We start from the raw sequence: 27645 nt of genomic DNA, 5'->3' as shown, positions 1-27645 counted from the left end.
GCTTCAGATACACGCTAAAATTCCCGTTCTATGCGTGGATGTTTGGCGATTTTCTCATATCTGTTTGTGTTTGAAGGGCTGTATCTGATGAAAATCAATGCACATTTAATCCGAAATTCAAATAAAATCCTCACGTACTTTCAAATAGAACTTCTCATTTTGCTCACCAAATGCTGGTGTAATCGACGGATTTATTGAATTCGCGATCATTCAGCTCATGTGTTATTCTGTTTAAAGTTTTAGTTTTTACGAAAAAGTGTACATTAAATCCCATCATAAATATATTTATCAATGTTCACAGAGTCAGTGTGGTGGCAGAGCCGCCATTCTGTTCTTTCCTATAGCTCCTTAAGGGGTCATGAGATAGCTAATCCACCCACCCCCCCGGAAAGCAGCTGAGAGAAAAGGATAGAGAAGACAAGATGGCGGAGTGAGTGGAATCGGGGTTTGTACACACGGTTCCAATCCTTGGATTTCGCGAAAACGCTCTCAAAGGACTAAAACATCAGCAGTTAGTGACTATATTGGGGGAAGATCGAAAGGCGGCCTTTGCCTGTTTACACGAAGGCGGTCTGGACAAGCTTTCTGCGGCGGTCTTAGCTCGATGCTAACGCTAGCTAGCGTTGGAATCCTGTAACATTAGCTACTTCGAAGTCGCTGTGTGGTTGGCGAAGGCCGAAACGGTTTTGCGGACCCCACTTTTGATATATACCCACCTTGACGCTGGCGCTGCATTCCATTGGAAGATTTCATTTTATCAAATCCATCATAATTTTTCACTTTGGCCTATGACTAATACCAAAAACACCAAGTTAAATCAAGGTTACTTATACTCGCTAACTGCGTTGCTGGTAATACACTTGGAGCACCAACGAGTCCACGATCACCTTTGTCATTTATAACTCGACATTTTGGACTCTTTTTGCTGACGAACGGGCTACTGCTGACAATTACTTAAGGAATATCAGGTGGAGATTGTCATTTGGTGGACACTATGGCGAGTAGCAGTGGCTCCAAAGCTGAATTTATAGTCGGTGGAAAATACAAGCTTGTCAGAAAAATCGGATCGGGATCTTTCGGTGACATATACCTGGCCATCAACATCACAAATGGAGAGGTAACTTTGTGCATCCACATCAATTCTGTCTTAGTAAAGCGATTGATAGCCAAAAGTAGTCGGTTTACCTGCGCAAGATAACAAGATGTGTTGTTGGACATCTGTTTTAAAATTGAAGTAGTTAAAGCTGGCAGACGGTGCTTAAAGCCGCATTATTCTATTTTTAGCCAGTACAGAAATAATACTTGGACGTGTGTGATTTAACGCAATGTTACATTTTGTCATGTTTATTCAACTTCTAGGAGGTAGCTGTAAAATTGGAATCACAGAAAGCCAGACATCCGCAGTTGTTATACGAAAGTAAGCTGTATAAAATCCTACAAGGCGGTGTTGGGATTCCACACATCAGGTATGTACCCGTTTAAAAGAACCGATTGTCTCTAATTAATGTAATTAATTGTAATCTGCGGGAGAAGGCAAATGTGAAAGTGTTCGCAACCTTGTTGGCTCTAGGCCTCTTGACCACTCCGGCGTCGGAGTTACTTCCTCTTTAATTTAAACGATGTATTTTAGGACCGAGGCGTGTTAAATGCTGGTCGAAGAATATTTTTATTTCTATATTTTCCCACTATGAACCCTCAATTGGTGCGTTTGTGGAAAGTAACAGCTGTCAGGAGCGAGGTAAGGAGGCTGGTTGGAAATGGCCGCTCCTCTTTTGTTGTGTTCAGCTCTCAACATGTCTCCTCTACCTTGTTAGAAAATGGCGGCGGGACACAGGAGCAAAAACAATACTTGAGACGCTCCTAAGTCCGCTTCGGTGGCCCGATGGCACACCGGCCCATACACGGTGGTCGTGTTATCGGGTTGCCCGACGTGTTTACTGGGTTAAAGTCATTGTAAATGAAGGGGATATTGCTAGCTTGGCGAGTGGGAGCTCGCAGATGTAGCGAGTGTCCCACGTCCACGGGCACGCTCCGGTCCACGCCCGGGACATGCGAGTCCTTTCCCCGCCAGTAATATGGAGTGGAGAGGGGGTAGCGGCTCTCTCAAATGGAGGCTCGCCCGTTGTGTGTTTGGGGAAATCATAACGTTTCCTGGATATTTCACCAACTCTGGGGAGAGTCTCTGAGACTCTGCCCGATGTGGAAGATTATTTACACACATTGATGTAAATAAGCAGGGTTATTTTGAATACCCCATTTTTTTAATGAGTTTGGTTAAAGATGTTTGCCCTCATTTCACACTGAGCCCATATTTCAATTATTTGTTACCCTCCTAGTGTTCTAGTATACTTAGATTTATGGGTTTATTTATTTCAATGACTTCGGAGCCATCGTGTTGTCTACATTGTTGAATTCCCCACATATGTTCAAGGCAAAACGGCAACTACCAACCCTGCTATAAATACAGGAGGCAAGTCCTACAGAGGGATGTATGTGAGAAAGGGAACATCAAAATATATTCAGTTGAAAAGGTTTATTGTGGATATAAATCATTTTGTGTTTTTGGTGATATTAAACTAATCAGACCTAAATTGTATATGCAATCTAGTGATTCATATGGAGTATGATGGTATGTCAGGTTAAAATATAGTTCTGTTTAAAATTGCATTGAATCCTGTAATAGGCCGGTATATTGGTTCTTTCAATAATTTATAAAATCTATGGAAAGTTGCACATTTAACGGCATTATTAATTTAAGAGATATTTATAAGATGCACTATTACTGAATAAGGTTTACCTGCAGATGTAGCAGTCATTTTTTGTCATTTACAGTATTGTGGTTGTAGGTAACATCAAACATATTAGGTGTTTTTACATGTAGGGCTGGGTGGTTTCATGACCCATACCATATATTTTTGAGGGTGACAATAATGCGATACTATTGTTGCTATTTTCATTGTTAGTATGGTACCCATTACTTTGCTTTCTGATGAGGTGCAGCTTTCATTGATCAGAGCCTTAAAACTCCACCCTATGTACGTTCATCTGGCGTTCACAATGCTCACAACAAGGAAAAAGTTTTAAAATATGGCTCCTTCAGAAGAAGATATGTTATCGTGCATTCCAATTGTGCAACAAAGTTGTTTTCCGAGTCAGAACTTTCAACTGTAGAGATTGGATTTCCTACTTGGAAAGTTGTAGGAATCCTCACATCTGCCGAGTTGACTTCCGAAGATGGCACAGTGTGAACTGTATAGGTTCCTGTAGTATTGTGCATCGTATGTAATCCTGCAATATGTGTGCAAACTACAGTGCTGGCTATCCTCCCATGGACTAACAAAAACAATAGTCTGGTAAATCAGTGCCAATAGCTTGATGAGCTGGTTCCATAAACAAAAACAATGACTTGCACTGGGGTTGCACCGATCCACATTTTTCACATCTGATCCCAAAGCCTAAATTTGGATATCTTCCAATACAAGAGCTCTGTTTTTAATATTATTGTTGTTGTTGATTTTTAAATGAGACTGCTAAGGCAAGAATGTGTACAAACGTATGCATGAATGTCCCAAAAGACAACTTGCCGTAAGTATGAGGTCAGAAAAGGAAGTCGGGAAAAACAGGAAATCCTGCTAACAGAAAAAGTCCCATCCTGAAAGCAAACCCAGAGGTTATTCCTTTTCATTGTTTCATTTCATTGGCTCTTTTCATTGTTCTGCTCCTTGGCTAAATAATCCTTGTGCTCCCTTTTGGTGCATTTTCAAATGTTTGATCAGGTTTCATTAATGGTGTTGGTTGTCGCAGTGAGCTTCCACCTCTCAGAATATCAGCTCTGCAAACATTGCATGTTGCTGTCTTGCTTTGCAGTTTTTGGAGTATAAAATATTTCCGCACAGTGGACGTGTGGAAAAGTCGGTAAGAGTTGACGTGCCCCAGTGCTGCTCAGTGCTAGGCTGCTAGCTGCCTGGCTGGAAGGGATTTCCTGAATGGAGTTGTGGAGCAAACTGGCTGGCATGATTCACTTGCAGAGTGATTTGAGCAGACAGCGTTAAAACACGGACATAGCTAATACATCTGAAATTTCCTTTGGTTGCAACGGAAATTTCCAATCCGTTACGTCCATTAATTACAGCCCATCCCTAGTTCGCAGTTTTGCTATTTCACAGCTATGTAAGAGCAGAGCCACGTCTTTCCAATCAATGATGTTAAGTGAATTATTTTATCTTTATTTGAATCTGTTTTCATGTTGAGCTGCAGTATTGTTGTCTTAGCCTGGGTTAGCCTATTCTATTGTGTTTTTTGATAGCTGGTAACTACGTTGCTGTAATTTATATCTGTGTTTAATTCATCTTTAGTTGCTCTTTTTCTGTATAAAATTATTTTTTACCATATACCCTCATTTAATGTAATAATTTAAGGATATTGCTTTTAATCTTTACCCCCAAGCCCTTCATATTCATTTGCTTTTTCTCCCTTACTATCTCTGGTACAGCCAGAAAATGCTCTTTACATATATTCTGTGTTTTGAGTTCAGTGAATATCAGTTTTTACAGCTTTTGGGAGCCTGATACGTTGCCTCCAAATGGAACGCTGACTACTGCCGGTAGTTAAATCCTGTACTGGGAGTAGAAGCCTTAATATTGTAACACAGGCTTGTAAGAGCCTGTCTAACCGGCTAACCCTGTTGCCCCTCCTCCATTCCAAGTACAAACTGGATTAGACACAATACAATCCCCACCTATGTTAGGTTGGTCTGTGCTCTACTCTTATGTGTGGGGTACTTTTAGGAAATGGCATCAGAAGTTAAATAATGTTGGGGTTTTAGCTAGATGTGGGAGATGTATGGATAGGCGTAAATAAAATATCCTTCTTTTATATTGAGTATTTCCACACAGTTTTAATCAGCCCTGTAAATAGTACCACATAAGTTTGGTGCAATTTTTGCTTTTAAATAAGCGTTTCTTTCATGTCTCTGTGTTGTGGCTTGAAAATTGCTAGTTGCACTGTTGCCCAAAGGCTCTGCGGGCAAAATGCAGCATCTAGTGGTGAAGTTGGTGGACACAGCTAAGTGTATATATTGTGATTCATTCTTTTTTGTCATGATTGATGTAGAACAAACCCTTATTTAACTTTGTCAACAGGTGGTATGGCCAAGAGAAAGACTACAATGTCCTAGTCATGGACCTGCTTGGGCCCAGTCTGGAGGATCTGTTCAATTTCTGCTCTCGTCGTTTCACCATGAAAACAGTGCTGATGCTGGCAGACCAGGTAACCTACACTCAGGTCTACAGATGTTGTACTGGCTGTCTGAGGAACCATTAAGGGCCCTGCCCTTGGTGAAGATTATCCTGGTTGCGGCCTGTTTCCAATGTTCGGACCTTTTTAAACCTTTTGCTTTTATCAAGTCTTTTTTTTTGTTTTTTTGATAGGTAGAATTGACAGGTAATATGTAACATACGGTGAATTTGTATGTCCCTTGTGCATGTGTTTTATTTTCATAAACTGGAATTGTACAAATGTATCAACTGTGAGTTAAGTTTATTTTAAAATTGGTTGAAGACAATTAACTCGCCATTCATACTTAAAACCAGTTAAACTTGCAAAAAATAATTAAACCAGTTTCCAATACATTTAAACGGTTTGCATTGTTATTGATCCACTTTTCCTGTTGTGCAACCAAGCCAGTTTTATAAATATTGTATGAACAATTTTCTTAAATATTTAATTATGGACGTTTTTTTCCCCTTTTTCAGATGATCAGCAGGATTGAATACGTACACACAAAGAACTTCATTCACAGAGATATCAAACCAGATAACTTTCTCATGGGCATCGGTCGTCATTGTAATAAGGTAAGATCAATCCAACTGGATTGCAAGAACCTTGAGCAGAATGTCGTGGTAGCAGGACAACATTTTTGCAACGTAATTGCAGGAGGGAATCAATCAAATCACTATTAAATTTGATCACTATCTACTTATATTGTTTGTGCTCCTGAATCTGAAATAACCTGGTGAAGAAAAGTGGCACAGGATGTGATTATTCTGCTTTCTCAGCATCACAAATACACACACACACAAGCAAACACAGCAGGAGAGCTACCTTTTTACCCCCAGTGTAGGAATACCTGCTGCTGTCAATGATGGAAACATCTTGGAACTTCAGCTAGTGGGTGCACAGATATACACCACACACACAATATATCACTATAAGCAGCAGGGAGACACTAGAGCTGCCACAGGATGTGAACACACCTCATCTGTAGTGATCCTTCATGTCAGGGTGCCTCTTTGCTTTCATGGTTGTTGGCTCAATGTTCAGGTTACTGTGTTTTCCAGTGGTTTATTCCACGTTCTTTTTATCTCTTTGGTTTTATTCCTACCTCTGCTGTTAGTGATATCTGCTCAGCATATGATGTGTCTAATGAGAGCTGATGTAACCATCAATGTTACCCAGATTGTTGGTGATATATCAGTGCTACAAGTCAATTCTGAGTCTTCTAGAAGGAACCAAAGTGCCGATGGTCAATGCATTTTACCAAATTTGAGCAGAGACTTCACTGTTATGTCTGGAGCCATTGTGAGTGGCTGACAATTAGATAGACTATTAAAGGTTATCACTTCTTTCCTCTGCAATTTTGTCAAAGTGCAATGTGTTTTTGTATTTTTCCACCCCAGATCTTAGACCTAGAACAAGGTAATCATCAACCAAGTTGACTGTTGAGGAATGTAATCCATTTTCATATCAAATCTGTTTCTTCAGACTTCCTAAGACATTCCTAAGGTGCCTATTTCACACTGATTCACTAGTTTTGTTTATTCTGATTTTCTGTAATCGATTCCTTTGTCTTTGTCTATTAGTAATACTTTGATCCACTCTACAGCTCTGCTACTGGAAGAGTCTTCCAGGAAAAGCTCAATCCAATACTTCCTTAATGTGTGCAGTTGCATCAGTTTCATCTTGCTGTTAATCACCACTTGGATGGTTTCAACTTGCAATGCCATTTTTTTGAACAAGCACATGCATGTTGTTGAAAGGCAAGACGGCCAAAGTGAAATAACTGAAGTCAGAGGTTTCTTGCTTCCTGTTCACCTTCAATTTGGTATCAAGATCACGAGGCATACAGAATAATCACTTATTCCTGAATAGTGCTGAATCAAGTAACACTCTGCAGAATGAAGTTGGCCATCAGATCACTGAATGACTCTCATCAAAGTACTTGCTAATTTAATGACTAAACAGTGGCCCCAAATTGTGATTTTATTTATTGAATTAAATTGAGACCCAAATTTATAGTACATTAATGCACTGGGTGGAGTGTCCAGTTAATATCTGCCTTCCATCCTACATGTGTCTCCTTGGATGGAGACGGAGATGGTGGCGGTGCTCTGTTCTGACCAGAGAGTAATTGCCTCTTTCTTTGGCCTTAATGATGTCCTGCACGTGTGACGTCTGCTTCACTGAGTGCAGAGGACTCATTCTCTTCTTCTCTCCTCACCGTAGGAGAAGGAACGCTGGTGCGGAAACTTCTTAATCAGCTTGTATGCACCTGGTGCCTCCATGTGTTTTTCCTTTGCAAAATTTAGAAATATGTCTGCCCCTCCTCGGTAGCTCTGACACATTGTGCACACTGAGCACTCGGAGAGGTGCAGAGAGGTGAAGTTTAGCATGTGGGTGTAGGATTTCACAGGTTGGAATCTTCCTTGTTCAGCAGCAACAGCCATGTTTCCTGATCTGCCATTCCTGCTGGCTTTTTTTTAACAGCACGTCCATATTGGCACCTGTGTGGCTCCGTCACTGCTCTTGTTTGAAGCACAAAATATTAGCTCACGTCTGGGTCATAAAAGAATGCAATGGTTCTCTAAGCATTATGTTACCACTCTTCTGCCCAGTCATTCCCAGTCTCTGGTTTGGTCTCATACTCTGTGTGGTATAGCTGTATCTGCAAAATATGGGATGGGCTGTTTTATGTCTGCTCAGAAGTACACAATAGCCCTGGTTCTCGGTGACTGACGAGTATGCAAATCTTTGGCAGTTAATAGAAAGTGGAATTTGCTTCATCTTATCAGAGTTGGAAGAGACGTTTGATGATAGTATATGGCTGGCAGCTGCTTAAAATAGTTTCTTTTTCTCATCAGGTTTGGTCTCGTTTAATGGGTCTTGTTCACTTACTGTTTCCAGTGAACTTCATAAAAGCCCAAATGCTTTCAAACTTTTCAAATGGCGATGTAAAGTTGTATTTTTCAATACAGGCTTTATAATTCATAATTGCAATGTGACTGGCTTAGTTTTGTTGCTGTTGTTACTGAAGGTTAGAGACTATCAATTTACATTAATAATATTCTCTGTCGACATTTTGTTGAAAGGATTCACATATTTTGTCATGCGGGGCCTTAATACAGTGGGACCTCTACTTCCGAACGTTTCTACATGCAAATTTTTCAGGTTACGAAGCGTCTCAACGGGAAAATATTTCCTTTTGTTACGAAGGAAATTTCAGGATACGAAGGTCAAAAATGCGCTACCGCTGCTACTCGCAGCTCGCGGAGTTTAGCAAACACAAACTTGCTTGTAGCTGCTCTGCCATTGGCTATCGCCTAGCATCTTCCTGTCATCCCATTAGCTAGGAGGGACGTCAATATGTACAAGTTTGTGTGTATCCCAGCGTCGCCTTCGTTTCGCTTTTATTTATTGTGGGTGTTCGTATGTTTGTCCATTAGATGGCGGTGTTTCCACAAATGTTAACGTTTGTTGCTAGTAATGACGGCTAATGTAAGATTACCCTTTAATAAAGTTCATTTTGTTCCTGAAAAAGCCTTGCACTGAATTACTACATTTATTTTGCGGTAATCTAATTGTGACATGTATTTGTTACATGTTTTGATGCATTTTTATGATTTATTAAAAAAAAAGTTATGTCTGAATTTTTGGGTGCTTGGAATGGATTGGGGCATTTACATGGAAAACGCGTCTCTACTTACGTAATTTTCAGGTTACGAAGCAACTTCTGGAACGAATTAAGTTCGTAAGTAGAGGTCCCACTGTATATAGGTAATGCTTTTTCCCTTCCTTCAGTTCAGTTTGTCTCTATTTAAATGGAGGGCTGCTTGCTTCCTTCATGTACTTTGTCCTGAGAGGGAATAACTGGCTGGAGCAACGTTTTACATTGAAGCATATAAGTAAAAGGTAGCAGAAGTGTGCAACTATTCAAATTGATTATACTGTCACCAATCCCGTTATCAAATATTGTCCCTATACATTGTTTGACAGGGGAAGTTGTAAGCTGCCGTACTTGTTTTCTTTCCCTCATTATTCATCTTTTACTACAATTATCTTGGGCGCAGCTGTCAACAGGGGTTTTTTTTATATAGCAAGTCAAAATTGATTGTGCACGTTCCCAGTATTTCAACGATGATTTTAACGATGGCATGCCTGTCCTCCAGCACGCCCTTGTCTATTTGTTGGAGTTGTTTTACGAGGAAAGGGTCCATTTAATTCTGTTGTCCTTCGGAATCTTGGGATTTCAAGCTGTTTGTCAGTAACACAGCACAACCCCGATCACTCTAGCTTCAACTTGATCCATTCCTTCAGTTTTTGCTTCTCTGGATTCCCGTTGGTTCTTGGATGTGACCAGTCTGTGAACCACTCAATCGATGGCACAGTCATTTTTTTTAGCCATTTAAAGCTGCTATTTGACAGTAAAAATGCAGTTCATTCCTTCCACAAAGTATTGACTCAACAGTAGTCCTCAGTGGAATCTAAGCTTGAGTGCTTCCATTGTGACGACAGTACAGTTCACCTGTCAGTGGGAATAACGGTAAATGAAGATTAGCCTGGCAAAGCTAAGTCGAATCAAAACACTATCAGCCTATTTAAAGGATAACGCCCACCAAGATGCCCATGTTTTAAAGTATGTAATTATGGGCATTTTGAAGGAAAATTACACTACAGTCTCGTACTAGAGGGAGACAATAAATTAAACTGTGAAGCGATTAGCAGGCAGAATGCTGTACTGTTGTGCTCATGCTATCTGTGACTGAAGGTGGATCCAGGCTGTTTTTGACCCCTGCTCCTCTACTGTCTGCCCTAGTGTTTAGACTCATCAGTGGGGAAGAGGAAAAGAAGCTTGGCTGTTAGCTCCTCTCAGGATCCATCTTTCTCAGGATTAAACCAGGTGTGACCTTTACCACAACACCAGCTGCCTTACAACCGCAGTTGTCGTTTTGCATTCATTTGTAACTGTGCTGGGTTACTTTGTTCACACCACCACCCAAATTAACTCATCGTAGCAGAAAAGTACAGCAGATCACATTGTATCCCTCCGTAGTTTGGACAGGGTCTCAGTCGGTTCAGGCGCGCCCCAGGTGGCTTCCTGTGCACATTTAACATGACTTCTGTTTCGGTCGGTTGAGAGGGGACAGAAAAGGTATTAAGTTACAGGTTATAAGAAGGATTATACTCGAAGTACAGGTTCTTTTCAAATTCATTTTTAACCTTGATGAAAGCTCCTTTTGTGGGTGTTTACTAAAAAAGGAGATTAAGGAACAAAAGTATTAATACATTTATCATTCACTTACAGTACCAAATTAAACTGGAACTATGTTTGGGAATGGACTCATTTGAAGGCTGGATTAGGATTTGATTGCCAAATCTTTTCACAAAATGAGAGTAAATAACTCTTCCCCATGTGGTCATCTGGAAGCCCTGGTCCAACAGCTGTAAATATTAGCATAATTTTCACACTTATGTCCCATTGAAAGAAAATGGAGCTGAAATGAGCAGGATGCCTTGTGTCAAAGAGTGTTTCTTTGTCTTTTTTTATGTGTTCAATTGAACAAATTAGGAACAATGATGCTGAGAACTTCTTGTTCTCTCAACGACCTTTGCAGTGAAATATACAGTATCCAAAACAAACACAAACATTGCTGTGGTAACTGCAACATGTCCAGGCTACACTTCATCAGAGTAGCCTGGAAGAGCTAATGAAACATTGACAGCCACAATGGACTTCAAGGTGTTGAGCCACGTTCATCTCCTCTCTTAAGGAGAGCTTAATTAGTGGATTGGGCCAGAAACCAGTTCAGCATCACCATAATCTCAAAACTAAAATACCACCTTTTCCTTATTGAAGCCTTGATCGCCTCCTGCGGGCGCATTAACTCTTGCACTCTTAACTTGAGTGTGAGAGTTTCAGGGAGTCTGAAACCCTTTAGTTGGTTAATATAAGGGCAGCCTTTAAGTACATTAGGTTTCTTCTATTGACGTGCTTTGCCACAGTTTTACTGCAGGAGCTTGATCTTTAGTTTTGGCCTTGGTAACTGGAACATTTCTCTTTTGGTTGAGATGAGTGAGGCTTGTCCATTGAAGACTACAAAATTCCATGTTGAGACAGATGTTCCACCTCATTATCACTTTACACTCTTGTGAGCTTGCATTGGCCAGCTGTGCATATAATACAGACTTTAACCCTTTTGGAAGGCTGCACGATTTCCTTTGGTCCAAATATTGCAAGTCCTTTCTACCATTTTCTTTTTACGTACCTTTAAAAAAATATATATATATATATATCAGTAGTGGGTCACCTGCAGACCCCTTTTTTAATTCATTCTATTTCAAATTCAGTTATCCAAATAATTGGACTTTATTTTGCTTGTAGTAGTTATGTATATTAGTATTTATGTTACAGTAATTAAAGACGGATGATCTGGGGCCTTGCAGAGAGTCAGAGCTACATTGTGTTGGTCATATGGGAAGAAAGATTCTACAGAGGTGTCTGAAAAGCCCCTTTGACACTGCACAAAAGTCCCAGATCGACATGGGTCTTTTCTGCAAACTAAAAGGGTTGATCTCGGCGATTATCGCCCGCCATTGCATTGATCATGCTAGTGCACCGTTAGGTCCACAAGCCGCTCAGCATCCGTGGAAACGATTGTAGACACTGTGCAGGATGCACTTATGTATGGCAATATTGCCTGCATAGTGAGAGAACGGAGAGTTGACTGGACGAAACGGGTGATTAACAAACTGAGAGGCCCCTGAGTGGCCTTATTATGAACTTTACAAATTAATAAACAGCTACTGAGCACTGGCAAACCTCGTCTGGTTCTGCCCCAACGGTGCCATCCATGTCCCCTGACTAGCCATGGCACATTTATTTTCCATGGAATAAGTACCACTACACACCACTGACTGAAATTTGTACACAACGATACAATATATAAACAAATGTTGAAGTTAAAGTGTTTTTAGGTTTGTTGACAGGTGAATAGTGACCTTTGCAACAAATGCTGCCATTTTAGTGGCTGTTCTCTGCCACCATATATTAGGTGTACAGGCTTGTTGTAAAGTTAAATGTAAACTAGATGTATCGGTACAAGTTTTGGGGAACAACCATATTTTGTCAAAGCCAGGCTCAGACTGGAGGGACAAATACTGCCCCCCCCCCCCCCCAAAATGATCAGTAAAAGGTACAGCAGTAAAATGTTATTTTTTTAATGTTTGTAAGACATTCTAAGGTAGAGTTTTGGCAATTATTAAAACAAAAAAACGATTTAAAGCGTTTTCCGCAAATAAAACACTCGAGGGAGCAGTAGTAGAGTTTTGCACCAAGCCAATTATCGCAGTTTCCAGGACTGTTATTAGGCATTTTAGTGATGAAAATAAACTTTAGATATATTGTGTCGCCTGAATTTACACTTTCTGAAACCAAGAGCTTTCAAGATGAACACAAAGCTGATTTCCCTGCAGGAATTTAAGACTCATAAATTGCAAACAAATTTATTTTCAAAAAAAGGATTTTAGGCAAATTCTTCAGATGTTAGTCCACTTGTTAACCACTGGACCGATAGATTTGACAAAATAGTCAAATGCTGTCTGATTTTTGAAACTGAGCCTTCCTTTGCTGTGACAACGCTCCGTTGATGGACCGACACAAATTTGCCCCTAATGGTCACGTGGGGGCAATAAGGGCTCGCCTCCTCCGACTGTAGCTTGTATGACCAGATTTGCCACAGGTTCCATTCACCTTTGCTCAGCTATGTCCGTTCTGTCCATCCTTTACCTTGCAGTGTTCCGGCACACTTGAATATTCAATGATTACGTCAGTACGATGGCGTATGAGCGGGAGGACAAAAAACAGCTGCCCACCTCTCAGTGGGAGGTCAGATCAAGTCGCTTTAGAAAAATAAAGCAAGTTTATTCCATAGGTCATTTTCCTTGTTTCACAGCATCCTTGTATCCCTGACGCTCGATTATATATATTACATAGGTTTCATTAATTTCATAACTTCTGTTAAATGTTCATATTTGTCATAAATTAGAACAATATTCCAATCTTCCATTTAAAACAATATTTTATCTATACTTGTCTGTCTGTCATTGTGGGTCATGGCTTTAATAATTTTAGACACTTTTAAATGCCCCAGCCCACACTCACTCATGCTCGCTCTCTTCTCTGCTCCAAGTATTTCCACACAAAGTGGATATTTTTGGTTCAGTTGATTCAGTCACAGAGCTCCCACGTAGTTCAGACCATGCTGCTTTTTATTTGCTACTCAGGCTGAAATGTTCCGCAGGGCTGCTTCTTTTACTCATGCTTTTGCTATAAAGGATTTGTCATAGAAATGTATCACATGTGTCAGTCTTGTCCCAAACCCATCCAGTGCTTTACCACGGTTAATGGTGACAGAAACGGGCCGTCGCACAATATGAAGCTTCTGCTGCTGCACTACATGACGCCACTTGACTGCTACACCGTCAAACTGCTGCTACGTCAGCAGACGCAACAAGTTGCAAGCAAAAACTCAATGTGCCGTCGTGAGTTGTGCTAGTTGCCATGGTTCTGGTGGTCCTGCGCATGTCCACAAGGCACTTGTGAAATGTATAGTGAAATCTTTTAAATGAGTGTCGTTAGCGTGAAAATCCATAACAAACATTTATGGGCCTCCTTTTCTTGTATGAATTTTGTATTTTTTCCACGATAAAAGCTGTAAGATGTGGCCTTCATGGGTCTGTAATGTGGTTGGGCTGAAAATGATGTGCTAGGGTTGCTGAGCAACAGTCTGGAGCATTTTTAAAGCCTTGATTTTGGTGCTTTAAAGTTACGCACCAACTGTTTTGATTATGAATCCAACTGTGTGTTTGCACTCGTGACTAGACTGGGTCATGAGCAAGTAGGTAGTTCATTATTTTTTATTTTTTTTAAAGCTTCGGTTACATATTCAGATTGTGGGAATTGCTTGAACAACTTCTTTTTCATGGATCATCAGAAAATGGATTCTAGTTGAGGATGATCCCTAGTCAAGTTTATTATTTTGGTAAATTAATCAGAGCCTTTCTTATATTTATGTGGCACCAACATTTTTCCTAAATAAACTCAGAATCGTCATAACTATAAAGTTTCATTTTGACAACTAAAAACATTAAAAGTTGTTTGGTTCTGACACTTCCATCATTTCTAATTACGTGTACCAGTAGTTTGGACCATATACATCACGATGTGGGAAGGTGATGTGAAGTAACAAGTTACTATTTGTTCTTTCCTGGCTTGATGTTAAATACCTAAATATTAAGTTGCATCAGAACCCTGACCGGTTTCCCCGTCAAGGATAGTTTAATAGTATAGACAGAGTGCCACCCAGACCATATTTGTAATGTGTTTGCTTGTTTTCAAACACTACTTTATCAGCGGTCTGTGTTGTCACGTAAATATTAGGGTAAAGGTATTTCAAAAGTACACAGTCATGACAGTTTTATTGCTCATCAAAAATTTGCTTGTTCAGGACTGATTACATGTAACAAAGGACTAGTTTTTATAGTTCTGGAGCTCTTAAACTTGTTTTGTTACCTTTTGATGCAGGAAAAGCAAGCATCACTTTAGGTGGTCCATCGTTTTATCTTTACCCTCATCACCACATTAGGTGCTCCGTATACGTCACCTCGGGACTTGATAAGTTCAGGTCAAACAGAGAGAAAGTAGTTTAGGGAATTCAGAGTGTTTGTGACACTTGTGTCTCCGTAGGCTCCTGTGGGATTATACAAATATTCACAAAGTAATAATAATACAGAAATTTCAGAACTTGTTATTGCCAGGCTTTAGAATGAAATGTGAAGAATGTTTACTCAAGAAAGAACTTTTCATGTATAGTTTTATCCTAAAGTGTTTATAACACTGAACATTTGTGTGGTTTTTCTGTAATGGAGGCTAATGTGCACAATGATTTTAACGTGCGTGTTCTCTTTGATTGTCAGTTGTTCCTCATTGATTTTGGTTTGGCGAAGAAGTACCGGGACAACCGCACTCGGCAGCACATACCCTACAGAGAAGACAAGAACTTGACTGGCACAGCTCGCTACGCCTCCATCAATGCACACCTGGGGATCGAGCAGAGGTGCGTCTTCACGCTCCTCCGTGACCTCTTCAAGAAATGCCGACACCTTCAGTTATTCATTATCGAACAGGAAGCTGATCAACCCCAAACAGCTTAAAACAGTTTTTTTTTTAGTTATTGTGACATTGTGTCTAGTGGCGTCATTCCCAAAGATTTATGATCATCTTTTCTGTTCTGCTCTGTATATAAAACCTTCATGTTTCTGTTGGCTGATACTTTTTGAAATGTTCTGTCCACCATTTAAAATTAAGACCCTCACCCAAATGGCAATTTACAACATTTGTCCTATTTGCTCAAAATCAATCAATCAATCTTTATTTATATAGCGTCTTATACAATCAAAATTGTTTCAAGGCGCTTTCCAGAATCCCAGGGCCTGACCCCAGACAAGCAACAGTGGCAAGGAAAAACTCCCCTTTAACAGGAAGAAACCTTGAGCAGGACCAGGCTCATGTAGGGGGACCCTCCTGCTGATGGCCGGCTGGGTAGAGAGAGAGGAGAGGAGAGGGGTAAAGGAGAGGAGAAGTAGAGTGAAGTGGAGGTAGAGGAGAGGAGGAGGAGGGGAAAGAGGAGAGGGAGAGAAACATTAGTTCAGTCAGCATTGCTTCTTAACGAGACAGGTTGAGATCCCACAAGGGGGTTTGTTCTGGGTTTTAAAGAAGTTTAACTATTTTTCTTCATTCCCATTTCATTACAGTAACAAATAAAGCCCAGTCTTCCAGACTTTAAAATCATATGATAAAAAGACTAAACAAACACATTGATCTTGCAGTCGCCGTGACGACATGGAGTCGCTGGGCTACGTGCTTATGTATTTCAACAGAACCAGTCTACCATGGCAAGGACTGAAGGTATGAATTACCACTCACCCCTGACAAACTTGTACTTTTATTTTTATATATATATAAATATATAAATATGAATATGTGTGTGTGCGTGTGTGTGTATGTATGTATATATATGTGTGTGTGTGTGTGTGTGTGTATGTATATATGTGTGTGTATACATACATACACACACACACTTTTAAATTGTGTTGGGTGAACATTACACAGCTGATATTCAGTTGTTTTGTCTGTTGTGCATTTTGGGTTAAAGGAGCTGATACAGTGTTTATTAAGCTTTTAGAGTTCAACAGCGCGGGTCCAGTGAACTGTTGTCGATGCGTTTTATCAGAACATTTCAGTGGTGTGTGTTGCAGTAGACACTGGTGAGCTTAGAGATGGTATCAGTGTCTGTGTGTTAATGGAAGTTGTTTATTTTTGACAGGCTGCCACAAAGAAACAGAAGTATGAAAAGATTTCGGAGAAGAAAATGTCAACCCCTGTGGAGGTCCTCTGTAAGGTGAGTCCAGTATAGAGGGGCATGCGTGTGTAGGCAGGCAGGTCTCCAAGAGCCTCACCTCTTATATTGCCTGTTCCAGGGTTTCCCAGCAGAGTTTGCCATGTACCTGAACTACTGCCGTGGCTTACGCTTTGAGGAGGCTCCCGACTACATGTACTTGCGTCAGCTGTTCCGCATCCTTTTCAGGTAAACACACATTTAATCTTCAAGATGCATTTATTTAGAGTTATGCTTCAGCACACCTCTGAAATGCTCAGCAGCTTTTCCTTTAGATATCAGCCGTATAATTATTCTAGGATTCTGCTGGTTTACATGACTTAAATTAAAATGTAACATTCAGCAAATGTTGATCAGATTATTTTTTAAATATAATTCATTAACCTTCATTTAAATGGCTTCAAGTAAATCAGTTTGGCTGTGGTAAATATTATTCATGAGCCGAGATCTGAAGAAATACTTCAAGTAGTGGAGTATTGTTTAAAATGATACATAGCAGATCTACTCATGTGTTCAAAGGCGAAATATGTAATTTTGATTGAAGTTCTGAATCTGCTGAGATATAAAGAAATGCACGTCCTCCGTGTTTAGGTATGATTTGTGCTCTCTTGCGTTGTTTGGAATATTAAATTATGGCAAGCGTTTTCCCTTCAGGACTCTGAACCATCAGTATGACTACACGTTTGACTGGACCATGCTGAAACAGAAAGCAGCACAGCAGGGAGCCTCCTCCGGGGGCCAAGGCCAGCAGGCACAAACCCCCACAGGCAAGCAAACTGACAAACCCAAGCCTAACATGAAAGGTTAGTAGCAAACAGCCAAGCGACGTTTTTTAGACACCAATTGCTCGTATATTCACTTAGCATTGTATTATGACTAGTAGGTAACATTTTTTATTTTCTAACCCCCACCCATGTGCCCCTTGTTTTAAACCGTTAAAACACCAAATTGTAAATTTAAAAAAACATATAAAACTTATTCCTTGTTGGAATTAATTCTAGTACCGTACTAAAAAGAACGAGGAGGCACCATTTAAGTAAAGAGAAAATATGTATCCAAATGTAATATAAAATAGTTTGACACAATTGGTCTGTCTTGCAGAAGCAAAGACGTCCTTGGGTAATTTGACTACTAACTTTGTTGATATGCTTTCCTGTTCCTGTGTTGGGAAAGGACAATGGGCTCTCTCCTTTGTCAAACTGCTTCATGGCTAGCCCACCTGCTCTGAGCATAGCCACTGTTCTCCCGTGTGTCTTTCATAACGTTCCCTCTGAAAACTGGGCATTCAACAAAACCCATTAAACTCTTTGCTTAACAGACACCTTTCTTTTCCTTATTTGTCTGTGACATCAACGATCTATCGCTGCAGTCAGACGGCTGAAATCTCCATATTGACGAGACTGAGGAATATTGATCCTCCAGGACCACTATAAATCTCTTTACCCATATAGTCAGAGCTTTTGATGCCTTCACAGGTGAAACAGTCAGCAAGTTGTTTGGTTTCAAGCCGGTAACAAGGATCACTTTACAGATTGTTACTGTATCACTGTAATTACGATCGGGGTCTAGTCTGACTTGCGGCTGTTCACTTAAATTAGACAATAGTCTCCAAAAGAGTCCATAACGAGTCAGCCAAATTCAATCAAACGTCACAAATTAAACATAAAAAGCACAGTAATGCTAAATGCCCCAAAAGACTGCAGCAGACAAGAAAATGATGTCAAAATAGTTGATCTGGTGGTGGGAAAGAATGAAAATCGATCAAATTTAAATGGCTCTTAACAATTGATCCTTGGGAAAAGCTGAATTATGGATGTTTTTCAAATCTTTTCAAGTCTATAATTGTATGTATATAATTGTACGTGTAATTGATTCTTTGATTTTATTCAAGTTTTGTTGCAAAGGAACATTGATTCGTGCTCCAAAGTAGCTACAGACATGGTTTGAGCCTGATGTTTGAACATATGGTGGAGTCAACCTAAAAGCAGAATGGAGGATGTGGAGGTTGTGTTGTCTGGATTTAAAACTTCCCTTATGGGAAGTGTGCTGCAGAGAAGACGAAGCTATTCCTGAGCTGTGCACGGCGATGGGAGCGTTGAGTTATTCACCAGTGAGCCATAACCATTGGTTTTAGCAGCCACAATGGTGATAGAATCAGAACATCTTTACATGCTGTTGACATTTATGGATCCATGGCAACTGCGGTATTCCCGATTGACACTAGAAGATAATATTGGCCAGCTGTGATCTTTTTTCTTTAATCTGATTTCCTATAGACTGGCCAAAGGTTGTAGTTGGGAAGACGCGCAGTGGTTAACCCAGCTCACCCTGTGACGCACCTTCCTTGTTGAGAAACCTCTGAGTCATAACAGATTGATATATTTTAAATGGTTCTTTCAGTTTTGATGATTATGGCCTGCGGAGCTAGAAATGCCGCTCTTGTTCTTCATTTGTAATAAACGGTTGGGGCCGTCCTCGATACATATGCGTGGTGGCTCTCTAATTCAGCATTATTTATAAAGCACCCAGGCAAGAGTGTGTCGATGCTTTTCAGAACGCTGGACTGCTCAGAGGAGAAATGGTCACGTTTACATCAAACACTGATTCATGTATGTGAAGAAAGCAGCTGGCAATCAAATGTCCAAGCTTCTGATCTGTCCAAGCTTCTGATCAGTTAGAGGCTTCATTTCTTCTGTTAAACCTTGATTCGCTCTAATCGTGCTCCGAGCGGTTCTTCACCGACTGCTTTTCCGTCACCCGAGACGAGCTGCTGGTGTGAGGCCGTATGTGACACGTCTGGCTAACTGCGCTGCCTGTTTCTTTGTCTCTGTAGGTTTCTGAGCCACATCTGCTCAGAGCAGAGCTGCAGAAGTGTTGGTGACCAGGACCAACAACTCTCTTCCTGGATACGCGACAAAGAGTCTGTCTCTCCTTCCATAATAACTCTATATGTAATGGAAATATATAGATTTACACACAGTGCTGTGTTATCTGTATATTCATATGTATATAATAAAACTCTGCACTCCGAAATAAAAGAATGATAAATCAGGTTTTCTGGATGTGGAGGCTATAGCCCCCTGCCCCCACCTGCAAACACATGCATCTCTTCCCCATCCATCCTCTCTGTTCCTGCAGTGTTGACTGTTTTCTCAGAAACTGAAGATGGTCGGCTCAACCTGTTTGGTCCCACCTGGGATCTTCAGAACACGTTGCCCTGTTCATGCCATTGTTTGACTTTTTTCAGTCTGATTTTAAGACATGTTAACTTTTTAAAAAAAATCCCTTTTACTTTCTAAACTGAATGATGCAACCATGGATGTTATTTACTAAAATTCAGATGTGGAGGGGTTTTTTTTTGTTGTCTTTTTTTTTTTTTCTTCATTTTCCTATGGTGATTAGGATTTTTCCTGTTGACATTATAAGCTGTTCATTGCAACAGTCAATGGTAGAATGATATTCTGGTTCTCTTCCTCTCTTTAGAGCTCTGACCTATTATTATATAATTAAATCTGTTGTACAACCTCTGGTCCAAAAATAATAATAAAAAAAAATGACATAACTCAGCCCTGAAATGCTTGTCAACAGCCTGCACAATGAAAACTGTCTTGCATGTGAAAGCGTTTGCCATTTATTTTTTTCTTTATAATACCATGTGGTATTTATAAAGTTGGTCTTATGCCTCCGGCTCTATGGTGATTTTTCCCATGGACGAGCGCTTCTCTGAATCTTTTGGAGATCATTTCTGATACACTTGCATCCCAGGACCGACTATTGAAGAGAGATGGGACATTTTGTCCAGTGATCCACAACAGGGAGCAGCAACATGAAGTTCAGTGGTGCCTTTGGACCAGATTCAAGACCTGCAGCCTGAGCAGATCTGCTGGACTCGTGTTCACTGGAGTGTTGAGGCCAAGATTCACTCTGACCTGATGTGACTGGGTTTGCTGCCATACTGGGACCAGTGATTTTTATGACGCCTCCTGGGATTGAAGTCTTTAACGAACCCGTTTGAAACTGTTGGCCAGTTTACCACCAGATGACATTGACACCTTCAGACCACTTTAGTGCAGAGGCCTCGTGATGCTGGTAGTTTAACATGTCCATTAAAATCTAAATCCACCAAAACAGGCTTTACAGTTCCATTAAGAAGCACACCAGTCTAAGCAATAGTGGCAGGATTTAAACACCGGTGGTGAAGGTAGGTTAATAATTCTAGATGTAGTTGGATTTGTAGCACATCTGCTCGTTCATTTAGGTTTTGATAGAACTTTAACAGTAATTTTCCGCTCTAGAGATCCAAATGATGGTGAGTGTTGGCTTTGAATATTTTTGTATTTCCTTTGCTCCCCGAGCCTTTTGTCAATTGTCCGAATGCTTGCTGCTAAATCCTTTTATGTAACTGTCTTTCGTAAGAGCCATTTCAGCCACTATTGTGCAATTATGGCTCCTCATTCTAAGTATTTGTACCGCAGAGTCAAGGACGAAGAACAAAGCGGCGCATGTTTTATGTCCTCGTGCCTCCACTCGTCACAGAAAACAGGTGGATTCAGGAAAATCGATGAACTTTAGTACTGAGAAGGTTCGGTAGAGCTCATTGAGTCAATATGTCTTTTATTTCAGAGGACACGGTTTGAATTGCAAGTTCCACCGCAGTCATCTTATTGTGTTGAATAATAGGAAACGCGTTTCCGGTTTCGGTCGAGCTGTTCCAGCAAATGTTGGAAACTCATGAGTCAGTGAACACACCTTTGATTTTCGCTGACGCATCGGTTTACCTGGAATTTCTGCCAGTAATGGAGTCAAATATGCACTTCCTTGGACCTCTTGCCTCGCCTCCAGAGGAAGCTGACGCAGAGGCTGACTGGTTGTCTGTCCCCGTTAGCTGGAGTCACCAGGACACGCCGCATTCCCTCTCACAGGCCGGTGGAAGCCGCCAAATTCCAGCCCCGGAACCTCCTTAACGTGTTGCATCTAGTTCTACATGTGAAACCCACGTTAGCGCGTCACCAGAAAAGTCAAGTTAGTTGTAGGTAGTTATTTTTCAGTCCGACTCAGTAAAGGGATTTTGCTCACTTTGTAATGCTTGAAAGTCACACTGAATGCACGCATTTAATTTCCCATTTAGTTATTCTTTTTAATTTTTATATGTGTGTGTATGTGTCGATACGTCAGTCATGGCTCTGAGGATTGACAGCTGTAGCCGCACCCCGAACCAAGCATGTTTATCCTCTATAATATGTAAATCACTTTATATCTTTGTATGTTTATTACCGGAAGGACCAACCGAGTTGGGAATTTGACACAAGTTTTATTGTTTTAAGGAGCTCAATTCCAGTTATTGCATTTTTACACCCACTGCTGTCGCCACCTGCTGGAGACCAAGTAGAATGCAGCTGTACTCTGACTGGCGTGTGCTGCTGGGACTGGGCCCCAGCTGGGCACCACCTGTGTTCTGAGTTCATGCTACAGGTTCTCATGTCTTCGTTCAGCGGTAACAGATGCATAAATTGATCTAAATGATTCCACGTGCAGACACATTAAAAAACTGTTCATAAAAACACTGTAAGAAAAGAAAATGCAAGTAAATGTATACTTGGATTGCTTTAAGTTTGCTATAAGATGTTACACAATGTACACACAACACGTGCAGCTTAACTCTTACACAAGCAATAATGTGTCTCATTACAGGTCTGAGCTATCCAGCATTGGAAAGGTGATTCTACAGTGTCATAAACAATAATTATCAATGATTTTTTTATTTTATTCTAGTCTCCATATAATCAATTTAATCCCAGTAACAAACATACAACTGCATTATTTTAGTTATTACACGGTTTTTGTAGAATAGCTCTGCAACTATGTTGATTTCAACTTCCTATAGCTACTATATATCAAACATGAGCAATAACTATAGAACCATGAACCTGACATACTTTACAATGTGTACGTCATAATTTCAAGGAAAGAGTTGGTTCAAAAATAAAGCCTTTCATCTTTATCCCTACAGAAATATTATTCACTTATATTACACAATTGTCCACTATTCAATATTTTCGATATTAAAATCAAAATTGGTGCCTCTACAATTGTGATTCTTTTCTATGCTGAACTCTTATGGGTAGCAAGAAGATGTTGTTGCAGAAATATATGTAATATGGGGGGTTCACGTGTTTTTCATGAACTGGATGCAGTAACTGACAAGAAATACAAACGTTTCTTTGAATATTTATTCATGTAATCAGACCTTTTTATCCTGAAGCTTCACATTTCCATGTCATCTGATTGGAACTATAAATCAGCGCATCTGACCTTTGTGCACGTGCACAGAGGTGCGCTGCACCTGTAGCTAGTCGATAAGCCCCGCCCCCAAGAACAGTATTTCCAGGAATCCCCCTGTTCTGAAATGTCAAGGGATTCCTGGGAAAACTGGACCCCAGGAGAGAGGATGTAGACAATCCGGATGTTCTTCGGGAGTCATCCTTCGCCAAAGCAGCGCGGTCGCCTCTGATTGTGTCCCCACGGCTCCGGCGTTCCTACCTGATCCACCACACGTGGAGCCATTTTGGAGGCGTGCAGGTGCGTCTCTCCCGTGTCCCGAGCTACAGTGCTTCATCTCAGACTACCAACTGACCAGAGATGCAGCACTGCACCGTGGGCCACAGGAACATACCGACAATTAAGCAGATAAAACCCTCATTTAGCACTAAAACACAGCAGATCTTTCAACACATAAACAAGTAAATACGTAAACAAGTTACTGAGCTACAACAGGGTCTTATTTTACATGCATAACACACCTGATAATACAGCATAAAGAATAAAAGAAGGATTCGAAAGGGGCAGAATAACGGAGAGTACAAACTGTTGTTAGACAAACAGGAAATGATGGAATCCTCAGTGGGTTTACATAACTGCTGCTTCCTCTCACACACACGTTGGTGTGTCTGCGTGCAGAAGCCCCCCCAGCAGCTCCCTGACAAGCGCTTCAGTCCATTAAACAGGGCCTGGAATTAGAAAAAAAGTCCAAATGTTAAAGCGATGCAGCAGAGTAACGACGCAGCCAAGTTCATCATCAATGTCAATGGGGGGGGGGGGGGGGGGGTCTGGGTGTTTTTCAGGAATGTCAGCCTCGGTGTGACTGGAAACTGCAGTGTGTCCATATAAGGCTGGAGGCTGCCTTTTATTTTGGGGATCATGGAAAATGGGATTGCTGCTTTGGATAAACATCCCCATGAGTGGAGCTGCGTCCTCCTTCAGCTGGACGCTTTATTGCCTTTTCTAGTCACAGAGAGAGAGAGAGAGACTGGGAGAGAGAGGACGGCTTTATCTCTGTCCTTCCCTGTCTGCAGCGGGCTCAACAGGCCCATATTAAGAAGAAAGGTCTTTACACACACACACACACACACACACACACACCACACACACACACACACACACAGCAGAGAGCTCCCAAAGGTTTGTTCTCAGGAAGTTTTGTCCTCACAAAAATAAACCAATAAAAACCTGCCAATGAACGTCTTCCTGTCCCCCTCCAACAACCCTCTTCCACAATGTAGAGGATCCCCAAAGCACACACGCGCACGCACACACACACACACACACAGGTTAGTATTCACTTTTATTATATTAAATGGCAAAAGTAAAAAGGAGAACACTGCATGTACATCATTCAGAACATATGCCAACTTGATGTTTTTGACGTTTATGGATGTTGTTTGTTTGTTTGTTTGCTGCAGCTGCTTTTAGTCAACTCCTAAAGAGAACTTCGTACTGTAAAAAGATCTGTGTGTAGATCCTGCTGCAGCTGAAAGGTGTCGATGTAAAAGGTGCCACCAATTTCTCTCCTCACTGGTCTCAGCATACACACACACACACACACACACACACGGTCTGGATTAGATTAAGCTGTGGGTCAGTGGAAATGTGTGTATTAAACACAAGATCAAATAATTGTGTGATCACAGTGAAAAGTAAAACCAGCAACATGTATAGAATAACCCAGTCTAAACAAAGACCACTGAGGGGAATGTATGTGTGTGTGCGTGCGTGTGTGTGTGTGCGTGCGTGTGTGTGCATGTCTGAGTGAGTGAATATGTGTTTAGACAAGATGTGATAAAAGTAAGAAGCATCCCTGCTCTTCATCCAAACATTCCCTAATATGGTTTCCTTTCTGTTTATCCTCACTTCTATAAATGACACACAGGAAGCTTCTCTCTGCCTTACACTGATTTACACACATGCACACACGTGTGCGCACTCACAGTTTGATTCCTCAATCAAAGCAAAAGAAACACATTGAAGACATGACAAATTTTAGAATCCTTCCTTCCTTCCTTCCTTGTATATCCTTTGCCATTTCCGTCCTTCCTCTTTCTCCCATGTGAAATTATCCAGAGTAGGGTTAGGGAGAGATCAAGAGGCCGTGGTCCCAGAGGGGGACTGTGTGTGTGTGGGTGTGCATGTGTGTGTGTGAGAGAGAGAGAGAGAGAGAGAGAGATAGAGTGAGTGAGTGTGAGTGAGTGTTGGGGGGGTTATGTGAAAATTCTCCCTACTGCTCCATAAATAAATCTGTATTTCCTGCCGTCCTCCCCGGTGCTGCAGTAACCTCACCCACATGTTCTAACACACGTGCTCGTCCTCTCTGGAGCGCCACATCAGGACAGTTCTCCATTGGTTTGGCTTCACTCGTGCACGTTTAGACGGCTGGTGAAGGTTTGGGTGTTCTGTAGCTGGCTCTAGATTCAGGAGTGACCACAGGTTGAGCTTCGACCTGTAGCTCAGGTGCGTGTGTGACAGGCGTCTCACCTCTGGTTCCTCTGATCCTCGCTGGTACCGTGGATCCTCGGTGCTGCTCAGCCGCCCTCGGCAGTGACCACGTCTGAATGTGTCAGGGAAACAAGCAAGAAAGCAAAAACAACATCAGTGCATCTTTTATTTTAGTCCTCACACACTCCTGTTTGATAGATTTGGTCCTGGAGCTGCTGGTGACCATGACTGTCTGCCTGACTGTCTGTCTGTCTGTCTGCCTGCCTGACTGACTGACTGACTGCCTGCCTGCCTGACTGCCTGACTGACTGATTGACTGTCTGTCTGCCTGCCTGCCTGCCTGCCTGCCTGCCTGCCTGACTGACTGACTGACTGACTGACTGACTGACTGATTGACTGTCTGCCTGTCTGCCTGTCTGCCTGTCTGCCTGTCTGCCTGCCTGCCTGTCTGCCTGACTGACTGACTGACTGATTGACTGTCTGCCTGTCTGCCTGTCTGCCTGTCTGTCTGTCTGTCTGTCTGTCTGTCTGTCTGTCTGCCTGACTGACTGACTGACTGCCTGCCTGCCTGCCTGACTGACTGATTGACTGTCTGCCTGCCTGCCTGCCTGCCTGCCTGCTGCCTGCCTGCCTGCTGCCTGACTGACTGACTGACTGACTGATGACTGTCTGCCTGACTGTCTGTCTGTCTGTCTGCCTGCCTGCCTGCCTCCTGCCTGCCTGCCTGCCTGCCTGCCTGCCTGCCTGCCTGCCTGCCTGCCTATCTGTCTGTCTGTCCACAGGAGGAAGGATGTAGACAAGAATCACAGATTTGATGTGTTTGATATCAGGGAAAATACAATCACACTCATTCAAAGGGATGAAAACAGAGCTAATCATCATTTTAGAACTTTGCAGGTGATCTGTCACAGATATCAAGTTATTCTTTCAGTGGTGGAAATGAAGCTTTGAAACAAACAAACAATTTTATAGAGAGCAAAACTGTTCAAAACGAAACAAAAAGAAATCTTAAAAACATGAATAAATCTGACTGCATGAGTAGAAATGAGTGGTGGGTGTTGAAGAATCGGACGATCGTGCTATTGTATTTTTATTCTTCTCCAAAAATACCTTCAGACTTTTACGGCACCTTTTTACAGTATTTACAGTCTTCTAAGGCTTTGCTCAACGGTTTCGCTACGTTTCCTCCGTCTGGTCGTTCATGTCCAGCTCACACACGCTGTTCATCACATTAGTACACATGCCTGTGTTTATTACCGCTCTATAACAGGTCAGGTCAGGAGAGTGAGGTCACTGACACTTGTGTGAGGTTGTAAAGCCAGAAGGTTTGCGTAACAGTGGAAAACGCTGTGTTAACGCTGATGAGAGCATACCTGATGCAGACGTCTGGCAGGGGCTACCACGAAGACGCTCTTCCTCTTCTCCACATCTGTAGCAGCTGTCTCAGCCGCGCTCTTCAACTCTTCTCAAGGCCTTAAACAAAGCGAGGCGCAGATGAAACTGGACCTTTCTTCTGCTCTGGTTCAAACCGTGAGACTCCTTTATGAAGTTCCTGGAGCCGATGAGCCATGCATTTGACTTTTACCTTATATGTTCATGAGAAGGAGGTCCTGAAACCCAGGACGACCCCCCCGCCTCCAAAAAAAAAAAAAAAAAAAAAACGGACCGAGGAACGGAGAACCCTCGACACTGACCGGGTGAGTCTTGGTGGAGAAGATGGAGGACATGAGAAACAGCAGCATAAACAGAGGAGACATTGACATATGGGAGGAAGAGGGGGAGGAAGGCTGTTCTTTTAATAGTGATAGAGAAGGAGGAGGAGGAGGCGAGGAAGGGTGAAGAAGGATGGGAGCTAAAAAGAAAGAAATGAGGGAATACAGAAAAAGGGAGGGGGAAAGAAAGATAAAATGAGGCATGAAAGGGAGGAAAAGACAAGAGCGTGAATTCACCAAGAAATAAAAAAAACTTTCCTTGTGGTTTTTCTAAGTTTGGGTTTTTCAATATCAGAGGAGGGAGACAGGAAGAGAGGGAGGGATAGAGAGAAGGAGATAAAGAAAGAGAATCTAGAGGGGGGAGCAGGAAGAGAGAGGGCGAGAGGTGAGCAAAAAGGGGGGTCAGACATATGGGAGCAATGACGGGGAACAGT

General features: G+C 41.6%; 1 protein-coding gene and 1 long non-coding RNA gene across 6 annotated transcripts; one reads left to right on the top strand and one right to left on the bottom strand.

Annotated features, from left to right (window-relative positions):
• Nucleotides 1-391: 391 nt before the first annotated feature.
• On the top strand, nucleotides 392-20858 carry csnk1a1 (casein kinase 1, alpha 1). Of its 5 annotated transcripts, XM_057042847.1 has the most exons (12): nucleotides 392-1117; nucleotides 1360-1466; nucleotides 5142-5268; nucleotides 5754-5852; nucleotides 10091-10174; nucleotides 15250-15389; nucleotides 16162-16240; nucleotides 16659-16733; nucleotides 16813-16919; nucleotides 17385-17533; nucleotides 17832-17849; nucleotides 19564-20858. In XM_057042847.1, the coding sequence occupies exons 1-12, from the start codon at nucleotides 995-997 to the stop codon at nucleotides 19569-19571; spliced, it is 1116 nt and encodes a 371-aa protein (XP_056898827.1). In that variant the 5' UTR covers nucleotides 392-994; the 3' UTR covers nucleotides 19572-20858. The 5 variants fall into 5 exon arrangements, with proteins under 5 accessions (XP_056898827.1, XP_056898829.1, XP_056898828.1 ...); XM_057042849.1 differs by lacking the exon at nucleotides 17832-17849 and having other exon boundaries at nucleotides 17385-17497; XM_057042848.1 differs by lacking the exon at nucleotides 17832-17849.
• A 2526-nt stretch (nucleotides 20859-23384) lies between these two features.
• LOC130531095 (uncharacterized) lies at nucleotides 23385-27032 on the bottom strand. Its single transcript, XR_008952013.1, has 3 exons — nucleotides 26873-27032; nucleotides 25539-25611; nucleotides 23385-23737 (listed from the first exon to the last, which is right to left on the bottom strand). It is a non-coding gene; the product is annotated as an uncharacterized LOC130531095 (long non-coding RNA).
• Nucleotides 27033-27645: the final 613 nt, after the last annotated feature.

This window comes from Takifugu flavidus, chromosome 9 (assembly GCF_003711565.1).
Source record: "Takifugu flavidus isolate HTHZ2018 chromosome 9, ASM371156v2, whole genome shotgun sequence".
Classification (NCBI taxonomy): Eukaryota; Metazoa; Chordata; class Actinopteri; order Tetraodontiformes; family Tetraodontidae; genus Takifugu; species Takifugu flavidus.
This window is presented reverse-complemented; position numbering and strand designations above follow the sequence as displayed.